Raw genomic sequence first — 17,341 nt, 5'->3', positions numbered from 1 at the left:
ATACCGTCAATTATCCCAAGAGCAAATAGTCTATAGGGGCGACGACAATGGTTTAGATAAGATAGCTGTTGATTTCACGATCTGTTGGCCCAGTGGTGAATGTGATCGTCGTGTTATTACCTTGTAAAAGCCGTGATTTGGGATGTGATATATTGAAAGAGTATTCAGTCTTTCCAAAATATCTGAAACTACGTTACCATTTAGAGCAAACGTGACAATATTTTTTATGTTAACGGAGCTTAGGAGAATTTCAGCTGTGAAATTAGTTGCGAATGTGGAAACACTTGAATGAATCTGCAAAGTGAAATACCTTTTGGCTGAAATTTTAATACAGTTGTGACATGTGAAATCAGATTATCAGACTTGACTTCCTTGACGTAAACAATCGCACCGTGACCCTAGTGGCGAGGACAATGATCTCCCATCACTGTTTTTCATTATGAACTTCGTGAAAATGATAAAGTAAATTCAATAACCCTAGCCGTTCAGCTCAAGATCTTGTAGTATAGTGGCGAAGACAATGATATCCCAATTGGTAAATCGATGGTTCGAACTACCATAACCGTTTTTCCTTATGAACTTCGTGAAAAGGATAAAGTAAATTATATGACCATTCAGTGCAAAATCTTGTAATCTAGTGGCGAAGAAAACCTCTTTACCCCCATTTATCCTCCTATTTACTCCTATCTATCCCTACTTTCTCCTATTCTCAGATATCCCTAACTATCCCCTAACACAATTAAATGTTTGAAGAAAGCTTGCTTTGAAAGTTAGGAAAGTCGGGAAAAGACAACTCCCCTCAGACTGGCTACTCCTCCTCGCCAAGGCGAGGGCATATTCGCCCTCTCGCTCTACTCCTCTCACACTCACAAATTCTCACTTTATTACTTTTTCGGTTTATCCAGGGCTTGAACCATCGACTGTATACTTGACAGATCACTGTCTTCACCACTACACCACCAGTTCTTGTGGTGAAAACCTACAGTTTCTTATTTTACTTAATCTTTTTTGGAAGGATCTTTGACGAAACTTACTTTTTGGTAGGATCTCAAATGAAATAACAATTTAAGTTCACTTTAATGTTCCACATTTATTTTCTCAAATCTCACACACTGTATCTTTACTATCTTATTCGTAGCTTGTAACTTAATATTAGCCATTTGTGTTGTCGCTAAAGTATCACATACAGGTATGCGGCATCTTTCCATAAGTTGCTTATATGCGGCACAAGTGAAGCTAATGGTTACGGTGCGATTGATTTGTATTTTTTTTTTGTATTTAAGTCAAAGTAAAGTACAAGAATTTACAATGTATTTCAAAATAGGTTTAAAATGGAAAAAGTACAAGAATTAAGAATGTATTTCAATGTGTATAACACGTATAGTCATGATGCAACAAGCTTTAAGTATGCACCTCGTACTTTCGTAGATTACAACTGAAATCATAAGCTAGTTATATGCGGCCCTGGTTATGGTGCGATTTTTTTGTATTTTTAATGAGGTCAAGTCTGATTTCACAGATCACAAATTAAAATTTGAAGAAAATGGTAATTCAGATTCATTAGAATGTTTCAACATTTGCCACTTATTTTACAGCTGAAATTGTACTCCAAATCTCCAACATAACCCAAAAGATATTAAATAACTCTACTTCTCTTAAGCTGCGTTTATACACGGTACCATCCGCTGATTCCGCTCGTCTTCGTTTCCATTAAATTATAACGTAATTATAATCGTAACATCTTCGTTTCCATTAAATTATAATTTTGAATTTTTCATTGCTCCAAAACAAATATGCTCAAAACGAAATAGATTAGTAAATTAGCTTACATGGCTTTTAGGTACACCACGTAAGTATTTAATACTGCAAAGCTCTCTGTCGGTTAACCCGGACCTTTTCATTTTCGAAAGTCTTTAAAATTTTGTTTGAAATTTACGAATTTTTCAATCATTGAAAAAGAAATCAAATGCGTGAAAAAACGAAAAAAAAATCGTCTTAGTAAACATTTTAAGGCATTTTCAGCTTGTTAACGTCATTTTAGAAAATTTTAGAAAATCATCAATTTTGAAAGTGAATAAACAACTTAGTAATTGTTGGCATTATTATAGAACACTATTGACAATTTGATATTAGAAACTGAAAGAAAACAACTTTAATGCCTTAAAAATACTGCCTTTTCTTGATTCTTTTCGTGGGTATTTTTTCGCTAAAATGTCATCGCAAAATACACTTGATAGACATTGTTTGATATCATAAGTCTATGTTTATTTAATTCCAAGTGACTAGATGGCAAAAAAGTTGTATTAATTTTAGAGTAAAACAAATATTCCTGCATTGTCACGCTGGGCTACACGCTTTTTCTAGCAAAGAGCCGTCTTACTCCGCATTTCCAAAAATAGGACCATAAAATGCATTTTACTAACATCAAGAATGTCTCAGCCGGCAGGAAGTACTAACAAAATCAGTGATTTATCCCCCTAAAACATTTTTTGGGTTGTTTTTATTAGATTTACGAAATCACAACAAAGTACTTTTGTTTTGGCCGTGTTTGTTTTTGCGTGTAAAGCCCGGGGGTGGGGGGTGACTTAGTACCAACTTTCGGTCAGAAGGTAGCGTTCCAGTTATTTATTACAGTTCACTGGGGTAGGGTGAATAGGCAGAGGTTAATAAATTCCTTAATTCCTTGCTTTAATAAGTGGGACATCAATTTGCAAAGAGGGGCTATTGCATGGGAAGGAGGTTATAGAAAAGCATATAGAAACAACAAAAAAATTAGTGCAATGTCAATAGTTCTCTGTCATTTTAGATTATCTATTGTCATTACTCATTAGCATTACAACCATCTGGAATTGTGTGATTTTTCAGATTAGTATAATTGATATATCTATTTTTCATATATACAACCATTTTAATGTGTGAATCTTATAACCTTTTTGACTTGTACTGTACATAATTGCCATTTGTGATTTCAAAACTCTGTAATTACGAACATATTTTCAAACAGTCAGAACATTGCAGTATGTCCATTTCCTAGATGAGAAACCCTACCTTGTGCATTTTATATATTTATAAAAATTGGGTGAGATGTTTGTGACCACATTGCTGCAATAAAGGTAAAGCAGATTATAACCACATCCTCAATTCCGGAAAACTAATTTAAAAAACCATATTTACTAAATCTCAAGAGAGAGCTCTCCTGAGATGTAGCAGACAAATTATTTGACTCATTTAAGGCCAATTCATGTCATAGACATTGTGTTTAACTGAACAGTGTTTTTTAGTTTAATGTGAGTACAATGTGAACTGTCTTAAAACCATATGTCATCTGCATCTGTCACTTTCTTTCCTAATAGCTGTATTTCAAGTTCACACAGCTGTTTAAGGAATGATCGATTGGGTTTCACTGCTTGTCGTTTGGACTTCATGAAATCATATGCCTCCTTCAGGCTCCAATGACGAGACTTCATCAAATAGCACAGTGACATGGTAGAACTACGACTCATACCTAGGTTGCAATGAACCAACACACAACCATCTTCATCAAATGCATTCTTGATAAAGTTGGAACTCTTCTCAAAATATAATTTCAAGCAGGATGAATTCAAGTCTTCAACATTTATGTTGAGGTAAGTAATCTCCTCGGGAAATGCATTAGGGTGCTCGGTACAAACATTTACAATATGGGTGATTTTTAAGTTCCTTATAACTGTCTTATTTGTTGCTTGGTCACCACGGCCTTGGTACAGCTTACCTTCGACAATCTCAGATGGATATGTTTGTAAATATTTCTTTCGTTCTTCCTCATCAGTAATGTGAATGCTAGAGCACAAAAATGGGTACTTCTCTTTAAAGGACTCAAAGCCTCCCTTAAGAATACTTGGCTGAATCCCAAATCCTTGGAGTTCATGGTAAAGCTTAAGCTCTGGACATGAGGAGTCATCCAAATTACATGGTCCATTGCCATATATAACAACCATTGTGAAGTCCCGCAAGCTGGTCCTACCACCGATATATCCGTAGTTGAACAACAAAACCAGTTCCGTATAAATAACATCCGATGGTTGTGCAGTAACAATATGTGACACATCATACTCACTGCGATCTCGGATATCCAGTATAAGAATATAGAATGGATCCATTATGTAGGCGTTAACTGTTCCATCATTAAGGCAATTGTATAATTCATGGACGGTCATTAGGTCCAATTCTTCACCAGTCCGTAATGAGATGACTTCTGATGTGCTCAAGTGCTCTCGCCTATGTGAGGATACTGTTGCACTATCAGTCTGATCGGGCAAGTTCTGATTAAAATTATCTTCAATATTTTCCAAGTATACATGATTTTTGTCCTCCTCAGGAAACCTATTGAACTGCTTCTCGAAATACGCCGGAATTGTGGAATCTCGAGTGTAGTGACACAGTTTGTCCCCAACAGCAGAATCGCCTCCCAAATTGAAGTCGTTTTCACTATATTCACTCGAAGTGGGATCTTGTAATATTTCGATATTCTGTTGCGAATGCTTACTATTTCGACGAAGAGTGCAAGATACACTTTTACCCTCAGATTTTTCGACCGATAAGTGTCTGCTGTGGTTATTGAGGGAGTTTTTTTCGACTTGGGAAGAATCACTTGACAATTCTCGATCTACATACCGCTGTTGTGTCGATATGTCGCCAGCGCTTCGATCTTGAACTCGTTTTCTACTCGAGTATGTACTGCCCATGTTAAGCAAATAAACCCACAGATACTATTGGAATTTCTGCGTAGTGCTTACTCCATGGCGTTCCAATTATCGTTCTTACAATGTTTCCATCTCAATGTCGATACAACTTTGCGTATTTTAGTTTTGGCCAGACAAAATTGTTTAGTCGAAAATTAAGTCAGATTTACCCACCAGACCATGTCGACGACTCAACATATCTGATTATACTGACTATTCTTGTGTAGTTTCCGCTCGTAATTGTCATGCGCGGAAAGACTCTTGATTTCGAGAGGAACGTCTTAATCTTGAACAAACAAATATCAGTTGGTTTGCAAACATTTCGCAAATCATAGGTGTTGAACAGTCGATTCAATAATGATCCAAAAAGATGTTTATTTTGTTGTTTTTGAAACTTGAATTTAGTTGATCGTAAACTAATACCCTCATTGCGACATCCCGGTCAGTTTTGTAACTTTTCATTGTATTCTTCTTCCGTTCGATTTCGATTTGCGACATTCGTGTTTACATTTTATTTACATTTTAGAACTTTCAAATGTCAACAAATTTGTAACAATATGAAAGCCCGCGCTTTTGTGCCAAAATATTTTACTTGATAGCGTTCGTTAATATGTACGTTCAGTGACAGTTATAGTAGGGTCTAGAGTAGTTTCATTTTAATTGTCAATGATAATTGTCGGTTACTGAACACATATTATATCCAAATGGCATTCGCAAACACAATATATAAAACTTTGGAGTAAATTTCTGTGTTGTGTGGTTTTAATACCACGCGAAGGGGGACACAATACTTGTACTACATGACGTTTTCTCCTGTGTTTACATCTTGCAGATTCTTGCTCGCCATTTTATTATAAAACATTATACAAACGTTGGGGCATATTTTCACAATGTTAAGATAAATAAGTGCTTCATTTTCCGGTCTACAATGTAGAAACATGCCTAATCGTTTCTCAAACGATGAAATTTGATATCAAGCCTTAAACTATTCTATAAGATGGGGAATTATCCGGACACCAAGCGAAAACTCGAAGACTCAAATCTGGGTGAACAGCAAGAAGAGAGTGTAGTGGAACTGCCTAAAAAGTATGCCTAGTCATTGTTGTTTTTGCAAATAAATAGTGTCGTTTATCAAATTAGAGTAAGAATTCCCCATTTGGTCGATACTTCGTGAGTGGATTGGTTCTAAAAAAGTGGGGAATGTTTGAGTCATGGTCATATCTATGAGCCTGATCAATTTTTTAAATATCAATATCAGCGAATATACACCCCGGAAAAATATTTTGAATATCTAGCTGCAACATCCAACACAACCTTGTATGTGGGCGTACGAAGGTGTTCTGGTTAAGAATCATGAAAAATTAGTGAACACATAAAACCGTTTAATAAAACAGTGCCCAGGTTAATCTAAGGTTATTGTCTATTATAGTTATCTTTAATTTGTTTATTTATATTCTTATTTCCTTTGAAACATTACAACAAACCAAATTAGTGTCCAGAATATTTGATGACTGATATTATTATTTAAGAGCAAAGTCCTGTACACTTCCTATGAACAAGCAAAAGCCAGTTAGGATACCGTACTTTACTGTGCAAGATTATTCGGACTTCTACTATCTTTTATATCAAAATACACATTGGCTTCGAATATGCAAGTCATTCATATATACAGCCAACATTATTTTTAAGGCAATACTTGTGTTTTACAAGTGGAATGGGGTAGGAATTTAGCAAACTGCATTGAGATAACCAATCCTAATCTTCAAGATTGTCTCCATCTATCAATATAGGAATGGCATTTGCTTGAGATGCCTTATCACAAACTCTTTCTATGCCAACACTGTTTATTTGTGTTCACTGTTTTATTGTTTCTTTTTTATTTTAAATCAATGCATTTTTCTCTTACCTACTAATTGTTCCTAGTTCCTACTGCTTTACCTATTAAATAGTTCAGTAGTGTCTACTGTCTTCACTATCAATCTTACTTATCTTACTTCTCTATTATGCTTCATCTACATGGCATAATGCTGCTTAAATAACAAAACATTCTCTTTTCTTTTAATTAGATTAGCTTTAAATCTTCATTGTTTTGCTTGTGATTTGCAGTGCTTTTATTTGCTGAGAAAGATATTTCTCAATGAATAATTACAATGTTCACTCCACACTACAGTACCTCCAGCAATGATGTATACCGGTACTAGTGGTATTCTAGCTTTCAACCAACAGTCTCTCTCTGTTTCTCATAAATAGGCTATATACTTAGGTACAATGTAACTTATACTATAGCATTATTCCAAAATGATGATTGAAACATGGTGGCTGAAATATGCTAGTTTTGCCAAATATTGTGAGCCTTTCAAGTGCTTTGGTATTGATCCAATTCGGTGTTTGTTGTAGTTTCTGCTTGTCTCTCGAAGTGTTTTTGTTGCTAGAAAAATCAGGGAATTCAAAGTTTTTTCCATTTACGGGGGTGATCAATGTTCAATCTTTGTTCTCGTTCAGTGTGAAGCTTTCTGCGTAGAATTCTTCTCGTTTCGCCCTTTGCATTCGTTCGTTATCGATCGCCATTCTCGTTCCAAAACTAATCTGTAACTTGGCTTACTCCGGAAACGAGATTGACGTCTATTTTAGTGCGTGAAGCTAATATCTCCTTAGGCTTAGTATTGGCAACTAAAAGTCTAAGAAAGCATTTCTTTCTTGGTTGGCTAAGCTGGGACAAGTTAAGCTGCTGAACTCATCAATACGACTCGTGTAGAACCACTTCATGCTAAGTACAGTACAACAGTCACGCAATCCCTTCAAAACCTTAATACACAATGCAAAGAGTATGCAGCGCATCTGAATAAATTGCAAGCTGAGTGGATATGACTGCATACCTAAAGCTCTTTATACTGTACTGTATGCTGTATCCCAAAATCTCACTCATCCTCAAACTAATTGATTGTGATACAAAAATGACGTATATGCTGGTCCGTAAATGAAAATTTTCCCAATCAATTCAAGATTGAAGGTAAAATATTCAAAACTCAGCTATCAGTCAAGTAAGAAACCGTCATGCACAATTACAAGATGACTGAACTTCCACTCAATGACTTTGAGTATACACGAGCTTTTAGAATACGAGTTATAGTGTGTTTTCATAAGGATGGCGCTATAGCCGATTGAAACATGGGCTTTGGAAAGTTTCAGAAATTTCACACGGTCGACAGGTTTCAACTGATGCAGTCTAACAGACTCTTCGGTCATAGATCTACTTTCCTGCACTTGTGCACACTGTAAAAACAGTACCAATCTAAAATTTACGAATTTAAAATTTTGCAAAAGCATATTTCATGGCATTTTTTTATCTTTTGACATATTCTGTATAGAGAGGTTATGATAGCCCGGTTTCGGTATACGGGTAGCCATACTTTGTTCATTGGAATTTCTTGTTGTTTGCACGTTTCATGATACAAATCATGCTTCCCTCAAGAGGCCAAAGTCTACAGGAAAAGAATTGTCGATGTAATTTTTGAAAAAATTGAGAAATAATGATGGAAATTCAGCGAACATAATAAGGCTACCCTTACCCGTATACTACCGGAACCGGGGTATCTTAACCTAATGACGTCCTCCCGCCACGAGAGAGGTGATGTTCCAAAGAGTTGATCAGCTGAAAATCTTGGTGACCCATAAAATAATAGGAAAAAAGCTGAGAAATCCAGTTGCTTCGTTAACAGTGCAGTTGTACGCGTGAACAATTTTTTACTGAGTCCTTCGATTCACATTTTTATCTTTCCGTAGCGTGCTTTACATTAGCGAGGTTCAGATTTAACTACCACTACGACTACCATCATCCGTGTATCATCATACACGCACGTAAAAGTTTAAAACCGTTGTTGTTTAAGCAATTTTATACCAGAGAAAACTCGCGAAATCATCAACAAAATCCAACCTTGTGCATCTATTCAATCATTGATTTCATAAGTATCGTTTAAATTATTTTAAACTTTTACGTGCGTATACGTATACGTAGAAAAAACGCAAGAGTGGAAAACAGCCCTTGATGTCCTGCTTTTCTTTCGTACGCAGACCACAGGTGTGGAATAGGCTGACCTTTCATGACCTCTGTATCCTACTGTCACTACAGTATATCAATTAATGTCCGAAAACTTCTTTGACCTTCGATTTAACTGCATGTGCGAAAACATGAACATATTCGTGAGTTTCCTCTGACAATATGATCTTCATTTGCCTCACTATTTTCTTGGGTTTTCAACGCTGGGGTCTCCATCCCCAACTTAATCGTTTAATTCTGATGTGCGTGACAAACAACGTCAATACAATCACCTGTTTGGTACTGTTAAAAAACGTTACCGTACAGAATCCGTTCATTTTCACGGTATCATCACAAGTACTCTTCTTTTACGAACTGTGTCAGCTATACAGTTCTTATATTATACACCTTTCATTCACCAAGCAAAATCTCGAAGCCAATATATCCTGAAAAACCGTGTTCACTGATGTGATACAAGAAGTTGGAGTGAATTACTATTCTTGGACGCCACATGTGTGCATGCACTGTTTTATGCCTATGTTTCAACATTTCAAAAATATCAGGGTGTTGCGAAATTTAGTCGGCAAACCCATACATCAATTCTCGACAAAAGTTTGCATACACCGTCCCCTTTAACTAGTTAGGGCTAGTGCTGATCCTCTGAGTGTGTTTACGATTCAACACGAATTGCAACTTCTGACATGAGAGATAAGAGGAAGCAACTATACTTAGAGTGAATTTTAATGGAGCAAAGCAGCTATACATACATAAATACTTTTGAAACTTTCTTAAGAACGTTAAAAAAGGAAACTGTCTTAAAAACGTTAAAAAAGATTAGGGGGAATTGCAAGCTATTGATTGACATGCATGTTGTGTTTTCATTCCAGGAAGAAGCAACGAACAACGTCAGACTATATTTATCACACACTTTTTGTCAATGGGCAAGACAGCGATATTACACTCGTGGCACTCGGTAAGTCTTTTCATATAAGATATTCTATCTGCTTTGCTTCCGTCTTCTTGACCTACTTTTTTTAATGTAGATGTTTTAGTTTAATAAACTGATTGTGCATGTATTTTCATATTTGTTGAAAATAGAAATCTTAAGCTCATAATCTAGTTTATTTCTGTTAATATTACATCGGGTACAAAAAAGAAAAAAATATCGCATGTTTCTTCTTCGGATAGACTTGACTATAGCTCTCTGTATACATAAACTATCAAGGTAAAAAACGCTCGTGCAAATTTAGTGCATCTGGCCCAAATGAATTAAAATCATTGTACTATAATTATTGTACTACTGCATGCATGTGAGTTAACCGCGGTGACAATCGGACCGGCGACGTTTAGTTTGCTAGTCCAACTGAACTGCTAGGTCGAGACGGCTCAAATAGGCTATATAGATATTTCGAATCTCAATCTAGTCCCTTCCACTCCCGTGTGTCTTTACGTTCCAGTGATTGTGCATACGCATCAGGTGAAATAATGTTGCGATAGTGCTACTCTGGGTTTCTTGATTCCCATCGTGCATGGTCAAGCTAATTTTTCAGCTTTTCGTTTCCATCAAAATATATGGCAGCAGTATGACAATATTAACTCTTATTATTTATAATTTGGCTGCACCGTGCCTGGAAGTGATATGTAATAGATATGTATTTTCAAACCAGAGCATATAGAATTAAAACCATAGGCTTCTGGACCGTATTCCCCCCGCCCCATTATTTTTTTATTAAACAAACTGAAGAAGCTAAAATCGATAGGTATATTCGTGTACCCTGATGCTCTTAAAACAGAGACCTTTGCAACTATTTCTTCGCATGCGGGGATTTGATTAAAAAAAGGGGGAACAAAAGAAAACGGTGAAGGCATTATACAATTCATGCTAAAACATTGACCGCAGTCATAATTTGTAAACACGAATGATGATGTAGAAATGCACACAAAACATGCAGAATCTAGAAATTTATTATACATGGTTAGTGCTAGCTGATTATGGAAATATATTTTATAATTCTTTTTTAGATATTGAATGGAAACTTCATAAGCTATACCTTTGTCAGGTACGAGATACATGATTCATGCATGATGTACAAATACATAGCATATAGAATTGAACTTTGCGTTGTTTTAAGGAAAATTATATGTGCAACAATTAAATGTTGCTGATTTCGACTCTTTAAATTGCATTTAAACTAAATTTTTGGTCAACATAAATACTGTACCCTTAAAACCTGGACGTGATATAATTGTAATCCTCCTTGATTGCCAGTGCTTTATATCGGCGATGTGGTATATTTTTTAGTCCAATTATTTCAAGAGTATGTTCACTGGAACATGGAAGGAATCACAAGAGAGTCTTATCAAGCTAGAAATTCCTGATGAAAATATTGACGAGGAAGGTACACGGTGTTTGAATAATCTATATATGGTTTATAAGGGCCTGTTCATATGAGACGGGCCAGCCCGGTTTAGCCGGGCTAGCACGGCAGTGGCGGGATCTCGCCTCACATGTTATTTTACTTTATTTGTAAAATTGCATTCATATGGAACCAGGCCAGCCCGGCTTTGGCGAGATCTCGCCTGAACAAAGCGAGATCTCGCCTTTAACGGGCTCATATGAAAACAGCAAAAGCGAGCTAGCCCGGCTCAACCGGGCTGGCCCGGCTCATATGAACAGGCCCTAAGTCAAGTGAATATAGGTTTGTAATCACCGAGCCTGCATGAGGCGACTAATTGTTTTAGTATAAATTTCGAGCTGTTTACAAATAAGAATCAACACAATTTCATAAAAAATTATAATTACTTCAAATTTCTTATTTGAAAAAGGCGTCAAAAAGCTATAGTCACGTATCACTTCAGAGACGGTGAATCTTGCATGACCGATCAAAATGCAGGAAAATCAATAGTCACCTCAATATTTATACTAAACGATACATAGACACTACGCATGGAAACATTTTATTGCAGCATATTTAACAATTATATCTCGGGTTCGAGTCGTATATGGGAGAATAGAATTCGTAGTGCATGGTTACAAAGAGCGGTGAAACCATGCATTATTACAATAGCTATTATTGCACGACTGTATGTCTGCTATATAATTTTTAATGTTTATTCTCACATAGCATTGCACATTGCTTTTGGATCATTCTATTGTGACGAAGTGGAAATCTCATCCCGTAATGTGGTTGCATTGATGGCTGTCGCCTGTATGTTTCAATTGGTAAGTATAACTTTCAAAGTCTAGTGCATCATGATATTGAAATACTCGAGCCTACATTTGTATAATCCCGGCGAGAATTTTGGTGTTATATCTTTGCTTGTTGTATTCTTCTCACTTGTGTACTTTTTCTGGCACTCACAAGAACCGAAAAACCAAATAAAAATAACATAATATTTATTAAGCAAAACGGTCTTAGCGATTGAACCCTAGAAACTGCTTTTCCGATCTCCAAAGACCATTTATAATGCACCATGCATATTGGGGTAGCAAATTATTGTGCCCGCATCGAATTTTTCACTCGGCGTTTACATTAATTTACAGAAACACATAACAGCGCTAGTCCCTACTCCAACAAATGCTTGTCTACAAATTCAATATTTCAAATTTCCCTTGAAATATTATTTTTGTCATGAAAATATTTACAACGAGAACACAAAACACAAAACACAATAGTTTTCGTTACAAATTATATTACTTGCATTCGTTTTACATGCAGTACCATAATATATTGTGATTATCCTAACATTTTCCTCGGTCGATATGCGTTTCCATTTTAGTCACATCGATATTCGATTTCAAAGCGCCTCGGCTTGGGAGTATGATCCGTAATGTGTTTCCCATAAGACAGTCTGTAGAAAAAATAAATATAATAACAATGAAACCTGCGACTATTCCCTAATCAAATTTCTTGTGTAGGACGGTTTACTGGCCAACTGTGCCGAAATGATGATGGAAAATCTGGAAAGTGAGACAGTATGCCGATATTATGCAGCTGCGACACAATACGGTCAGCAGTCTGTTGAAACCAAATGCCTTGAATGGTTGGAAAGAAGACTTACATCAAGTGCCTCCGTCGAATTGCTCAAAAATATCGGGTATGTCAGAGTTTTTTCTAATATCATAGATCCATATATCATAGATAGTTATATAGTTTAATGTTTCTATTTCAATGCTTTAGGGACATTCACGAAAAGAAAGCTCACTATTTCTCTGAGAGACAGACATTAATACCATGTTTGCCTCTGTTTTAAATTTCATGCATAACTGTTGAGTTTTGTACAACATGCATATGATTAGCCATGATTCACGGTCCCTAATATATAGTCACTATGCAGATGCCAGCTATATTCATAGGTTTTTCCTTTTATTTTAAAAATAACTGTGAATTACAGTGAACTGTGAAACTGCTTATAGTAATTATTGCGATTAATCAAAGGTTATCTTCACCAATCAATACCCCCAGTTTTCGATGGTCACTTTTGCAGTGGCGTAGCCAGAACGATAATTGGGGGGGGGCATATTCATATATTCGTGATACGCAGGTTTAATTTCTTTTCAAATCAATTGTTTTTACAGTCTGTTAACATGAATATATGAATATGAGCCCCCCCCCAATTATCGATGCTGGCTACGCCACTGCACTTTTGTGATTGTATTAAAATTAAATATTGACTTTTTTTCAGCATTGACCTGATGGAAAAATTGATCAAATCCCCAAACCTCTTTGTAATGCAGATAGAAGTGGATACGTACAACCTGGCTAAGATGTGGATGTTCTTGAAACTGAATACCTCGTGGAAAGGGAACAAAAAAGACTTGCTCTCGGATTCGACGACCTACTTTCAGTTGCGGCCTGGTGACAGAGCGTTCCTGGAGACCGAAGAGGGATCGAAGTATACGTGTGTGTTTCAGGCGGTCAGACTGCATCACGTGATATGTGACGTAAAAGCCGTCCGACAGCTTGATCAGGACAAGATTGTACCAAGTGGTATATGAACTTGAACTTTTTGTGTAGTTAACAATCTAACAATCTAACGGTTTATTCAATAACGTTTATAGCCGTTTTCAACAGTAAACTCAAAACATTGAATCTTAGACAATAAGTACGTTTAGCGTATAGTAGAGGCACAATGTAAAACTTATTTATATCGACCCCCTTCATATAGACATGGCGAATATCTTCAAATGAAAATATTTAAAGCACGTATACTAATAGCTGCAGTATTCAACCTGTGCCTGGCTGCCTGCATGGTAGTACATATATGTTATTGACTGAGCGAGAGGTCCGTACAGGAGGATACTGGTCGAGTTCTTTCTTCGCTTGTATGTACCGAGCCTTTAGGCGAAGTCCATACAAGCGAAAAGAGAACGAGACCAGTATCCTCCTGTACGGACCGAACAAGCTCAGTCAATAAACTATTTATTATTATATGACTAAAAACGATTAAAATTCCCAACTAAAAAATTCCCGCCGAACCTGGCCGGTCCGTACTGTTGGTTACCGACCGCTCAGGAACCAATCAGAATGCTTGATTTTAGTTGATGGACCGATGAACTATTCTAGTCATATAATAAACCATTATACTTCGCACGCTTTTACTTCACCGTTCAAAGTTAAGCGTTCAGTTTGCTTTTAAGGCCTTTCTGAGCTTATTAATCTTTGTGCTTTAGATTGGTTGTCAAGTCTTTATAAACAACAATGGGAAAGGATGTTGTTAGCGTATCAAGGAATTGATGTCGGTCCAAGTGAGGATATGCCCGAGGAAAAATTTAATTCACTCGCCTTCCGCTGTGGTAGGATATTAGAAGGAGATATGCAGGTGAGTAAGAAATTTTTCTCACTTTTTTCGCTATATATATATACAGCTAGATATTTGATATATGCGTGAGGATAATCGTCAATGCTTTAAATGTAAAACGTACCGTACCTTGCGTAAATTTTGAGATACACCAGCTTTTACTAGGTGTTCAGTTTGCATGATTGCTGAGAAATTACAAAATTGCTGGGAAGGTACAAAACATTTGCTGTATAGTTATTCACTTCAGTTTTCTAGGCCTATAGGCTGAAGGCCAGGGTCGACGAGTGCGCTCTTCTCATGCGCTAATCGCGGACAAGGGTGAAAATACTGGTCTATATTTGCGACTTCGTCTCGGTTTAACATCCATAGCAGTCGATGACAAAATCGCAGCGAAATGAACTGAAACTTTACACTTCGCTATGTTCGCACCTTACGTCGCCATCATATAGCCGAAAACATTTATTAACAATATTTTTTATTAACAAATAACATTTAAAAATTTCAATTTTAATTTCTTAAAATGACAGAACTTGTCTACAAAATGCTTGTATTTTTAAATGAAAAGTATAGCCTCCAATGTCAGGGCATATATACTTTCATTTATATTAACTTTATTATATTAATTTTGAAACATGAAACGTTTTTAGTAGCTTTACCACCGTTCTTCAGGCATTTCACTACTTTGTTTCAGAAAAAAACAAACTAAGAACAACAACAATTTTTAAATACAGATAAACAACATTTTTGTAGTCAAAGATCTCACATTTAATACAATTGAAGTAAATTAAGCAGTATTCATCTTTGCATCGAAAAGTGAATGTGCATGTAAATGGTGTTATCGCCAGCTCTTGTAATTATTATGTAATTACTCCTTAAACGAAGCTTTTTAGATATTTGCATGAGATATCACGCTAAAAACCGTCGTTTTGCATTGGAATTAGACAAATTTGCAGCTTGTTGAAATTATTAGTTTCTGAGACTATTTGTCGGAATGTCTTGGTTAGCTTTTCAAAGGCTATATTAGAGTAGAACTCTATATAGAAGTTCATCCTAACACTATCACATCCTATAACATTATGACACTATACCAGGGTTTCCTCATAGGGGGATGGTAATGACAAAAGAGAGAAACAAAGAACTTTTGAAAACAGTACATAAAAAGTTCTATTAAAACAGATCCCTCCCTCCCTCGTGGTTGTCAATTGCAAGGGAATTTCCTTGCATTGTGGAAACCCTGCACTATATACCCACCTTTTCGTAAATCTTTATTCTCATGATGGATGTCATGAAAAGCCTTCGAAAAGTCTTTGAAATGAATTTGTACGATTGTGTCTTTCCCGTTTTTGGATTGAAATGTTCTATATTTTTCTTATATGTAGTACTGTTGGCGTTGGACGGGCTTTACCTACGGTGTGGATATTATCGTAACATACGACAGTCGAAAGAAATATCTAAATTTCAAACGTAACATGTATACCCAGCCATGTTCCACGGCTATATGTATGCAACTGAGACGAGATATTATGTGTAAGGTGCAAGTTGCCGTTTTTGACACGGAGGGTCGCGAAAGGTTCTACAGATGTTCCGGTCTTTTGCATACTAGTCTCGGACCGGACGAAGAGTTGTGTGCGTTGCATATTAACGAGGATATCGACTATCCGTTGCATGTTAGTGCGCATATAGCCTTATTGGGCAACGATGGCGGGCAATTGGAACAACTGGAATAAATAATGAATATAGAATTATTGTGTACAGAAAAGGCCTTAATGTTGGTGTAATTCATTTTCATGCTAAGAATTTAAAGTCAGAAGAGGGTGTCAAATAATGCGCAACGCGTAGCTACAATCCTGGTCAAAACATTGAAGACACTCAGTGTTAATTGACACTACAGTCAGCAGTCGCGGGATTTATTTCAAAATTATCCCCCTTTCCCCACAAATCAATGTTGAGTGATGTGTCATAACTCATTCAAGCATTTAGCATAGATTCAACATTGATTGGGGTGAGGGCGAGGGGGAAAATCGACAATGTTGATGTTTTGCGTTTAAAACTACATATCATTCAGAGTGTAGTTGATGGTTTTGGCCAGGATTAATAGCCGTTTGAGTTTTACTCATATTTGAATATATTTCAATATTCTTACTTTGATCAAATGCAAGGTTTCATAGGCCACCAAAGGCGGATCCAGGGTAAGTCAGTAAACAATAACTTAATCGTTTCCGTGTTTGGATGATCCAGACACGTGGATATGTTGCGAGAGTTAAAAAAAGCTCGCTGGACACGAGCCGAAGGTACGCCGATGGCGAGTGGTTTTGCGAGCTTTTCTAACTTAAACAGCATTGCCAAGTGTTAGGATCAAGCCATCTAAACGCGAGAAACCATTAAGTAATTGTTTTATAAAATAACAACAACAAGGTAGTGTTCCAAGTTTTTTATTTCCATGAGCGAATTAAATTTTCGTGTTTGGATGGCCTGATCAAAAACCGGGCTTTGACCAATCAGAACACACGTTACGTACATGTTATTTTATAAAATAAATTACTGCAGCTCTAACGTGCAATCATATTGGTAGATTTTTATGTAAAAATGTACTTTAGAAATGAATAACCAATAGCGTTGCTATTAAGATATTTCGTAATTGAATTTAGGCCGTGTAATTTATTCTGACTTACCCTAAATCCGCCGCTGTGGACCACATAAGTAAAAAATCAATTCGTGTAGCTGGAAAACTTCGACCCCTATTTTTTTTTCGCCCATGATATCTTACCTGGAAAAAACAAAA

General features: G+C 36.4%; 2 protein-coding genes across 2 annotated transcripts; one reads left to right on the top strand and one right to left on the bottom strand.

Moving 5' to 3' along the window:
- Window positions 1-2,857: 2,857 nt before the first annotated feature.
- Window positions 2,858-4,945, bottom strand: LOC114520913 (dual specificity protein phosphatase 16-like). The gene has a single exon (XM_028541264.1). The coding sequence runs from the start codon at window positions 4,722-4,724 to the stop codon at window positions 3,309-3,311; it is 1,416 nt and encodes a 471-aa protein (XP_028397065.1). The 5' UTR covers window positions 4,725-4,945; the 3' UTR covers window positions 2,858-3,308.
- Window positions 4,946-5,566: 621 nt separating this feature from the next.
- Window positions 5,567-17,000, top strand: LOC114520914 (germ cell-less protein-like 1). Its single transcript, XM_028541265.1, has 9 exons — window positions 5,567-5,807; window positions 9,645-9,730; window positions 10,780-10,817; window positions 11,060-11,156; window positions 11,883-11,980; window positions 12,677-12,855; window positions 13,444-13,748; window positions 14,432-14,580; window positions 15,939-17,000. The coding sequence occupies exons 1-9, from the start codon at window positions 5,719-5,721 to the stop codon at window positions 16,284-16,286; spliced, it is 1,389 nt and encodes a 462-aa protein (XP_028397066.1). The 5' UTR covers window positions 5,567-5,718; the 3' UTR covers window positions 16,287-17,000.
- Window positions 17,001-17,341: the final 341 nt, after the last annotated feature.

The sequence above is a fragment of the Dendronephthya gigantea genome, unplaced genomic scaffold, assembly GCF_004324835.1.
Source record: "Dendronephthya gigantea isolate DGI-Jeju-01 unplaced genomic scaffold, DenGig_1.0 000018F, whole genome shotgun sequence".
In the NCBI taxonomy this organism is placed as follows: Eukaryota; Metazoa; Cnidaria; class Anthozoa; order Malacalcyonacea; family Nephtheidae; genus Dendronephthya; species Dendronephthya gigantea.
This window is presented reverse-complemented; position numbering and strand designations above follow the sequence as displayed.

Bases quoted from the DNA above. Each gene is read 5' to 3' on its own strand.
- LOC114520913 (XM_028541264.1), bottom strand. From the start codon at position 4,724: ATGGGCAGTACATACTCGAGTAGAAAACGAGTTCAAGATCGAAGCGCT.
- LOC114520914 (XM_028541265.1), top strand. From the start codon at position 5,719: ATGGGGAATTATCCGGACACCAAGCGAAAACTCGAAGACTCAAATCTG. The intron at 10,818-11,059 runs GTACGAGATACA...TATATTTTTTAG, and splicing joins ATAAGCTATACCTTTGTCAG to TCCAATTATTTCAAGAGTAT. The intron at 14,581-15,938 runs GTGAGTAAGAAA...TCTTATATGTAG, and splicing joins TATTAGAAGGAGATATGCAG to TACTGTTGGCGTTGGACGGG.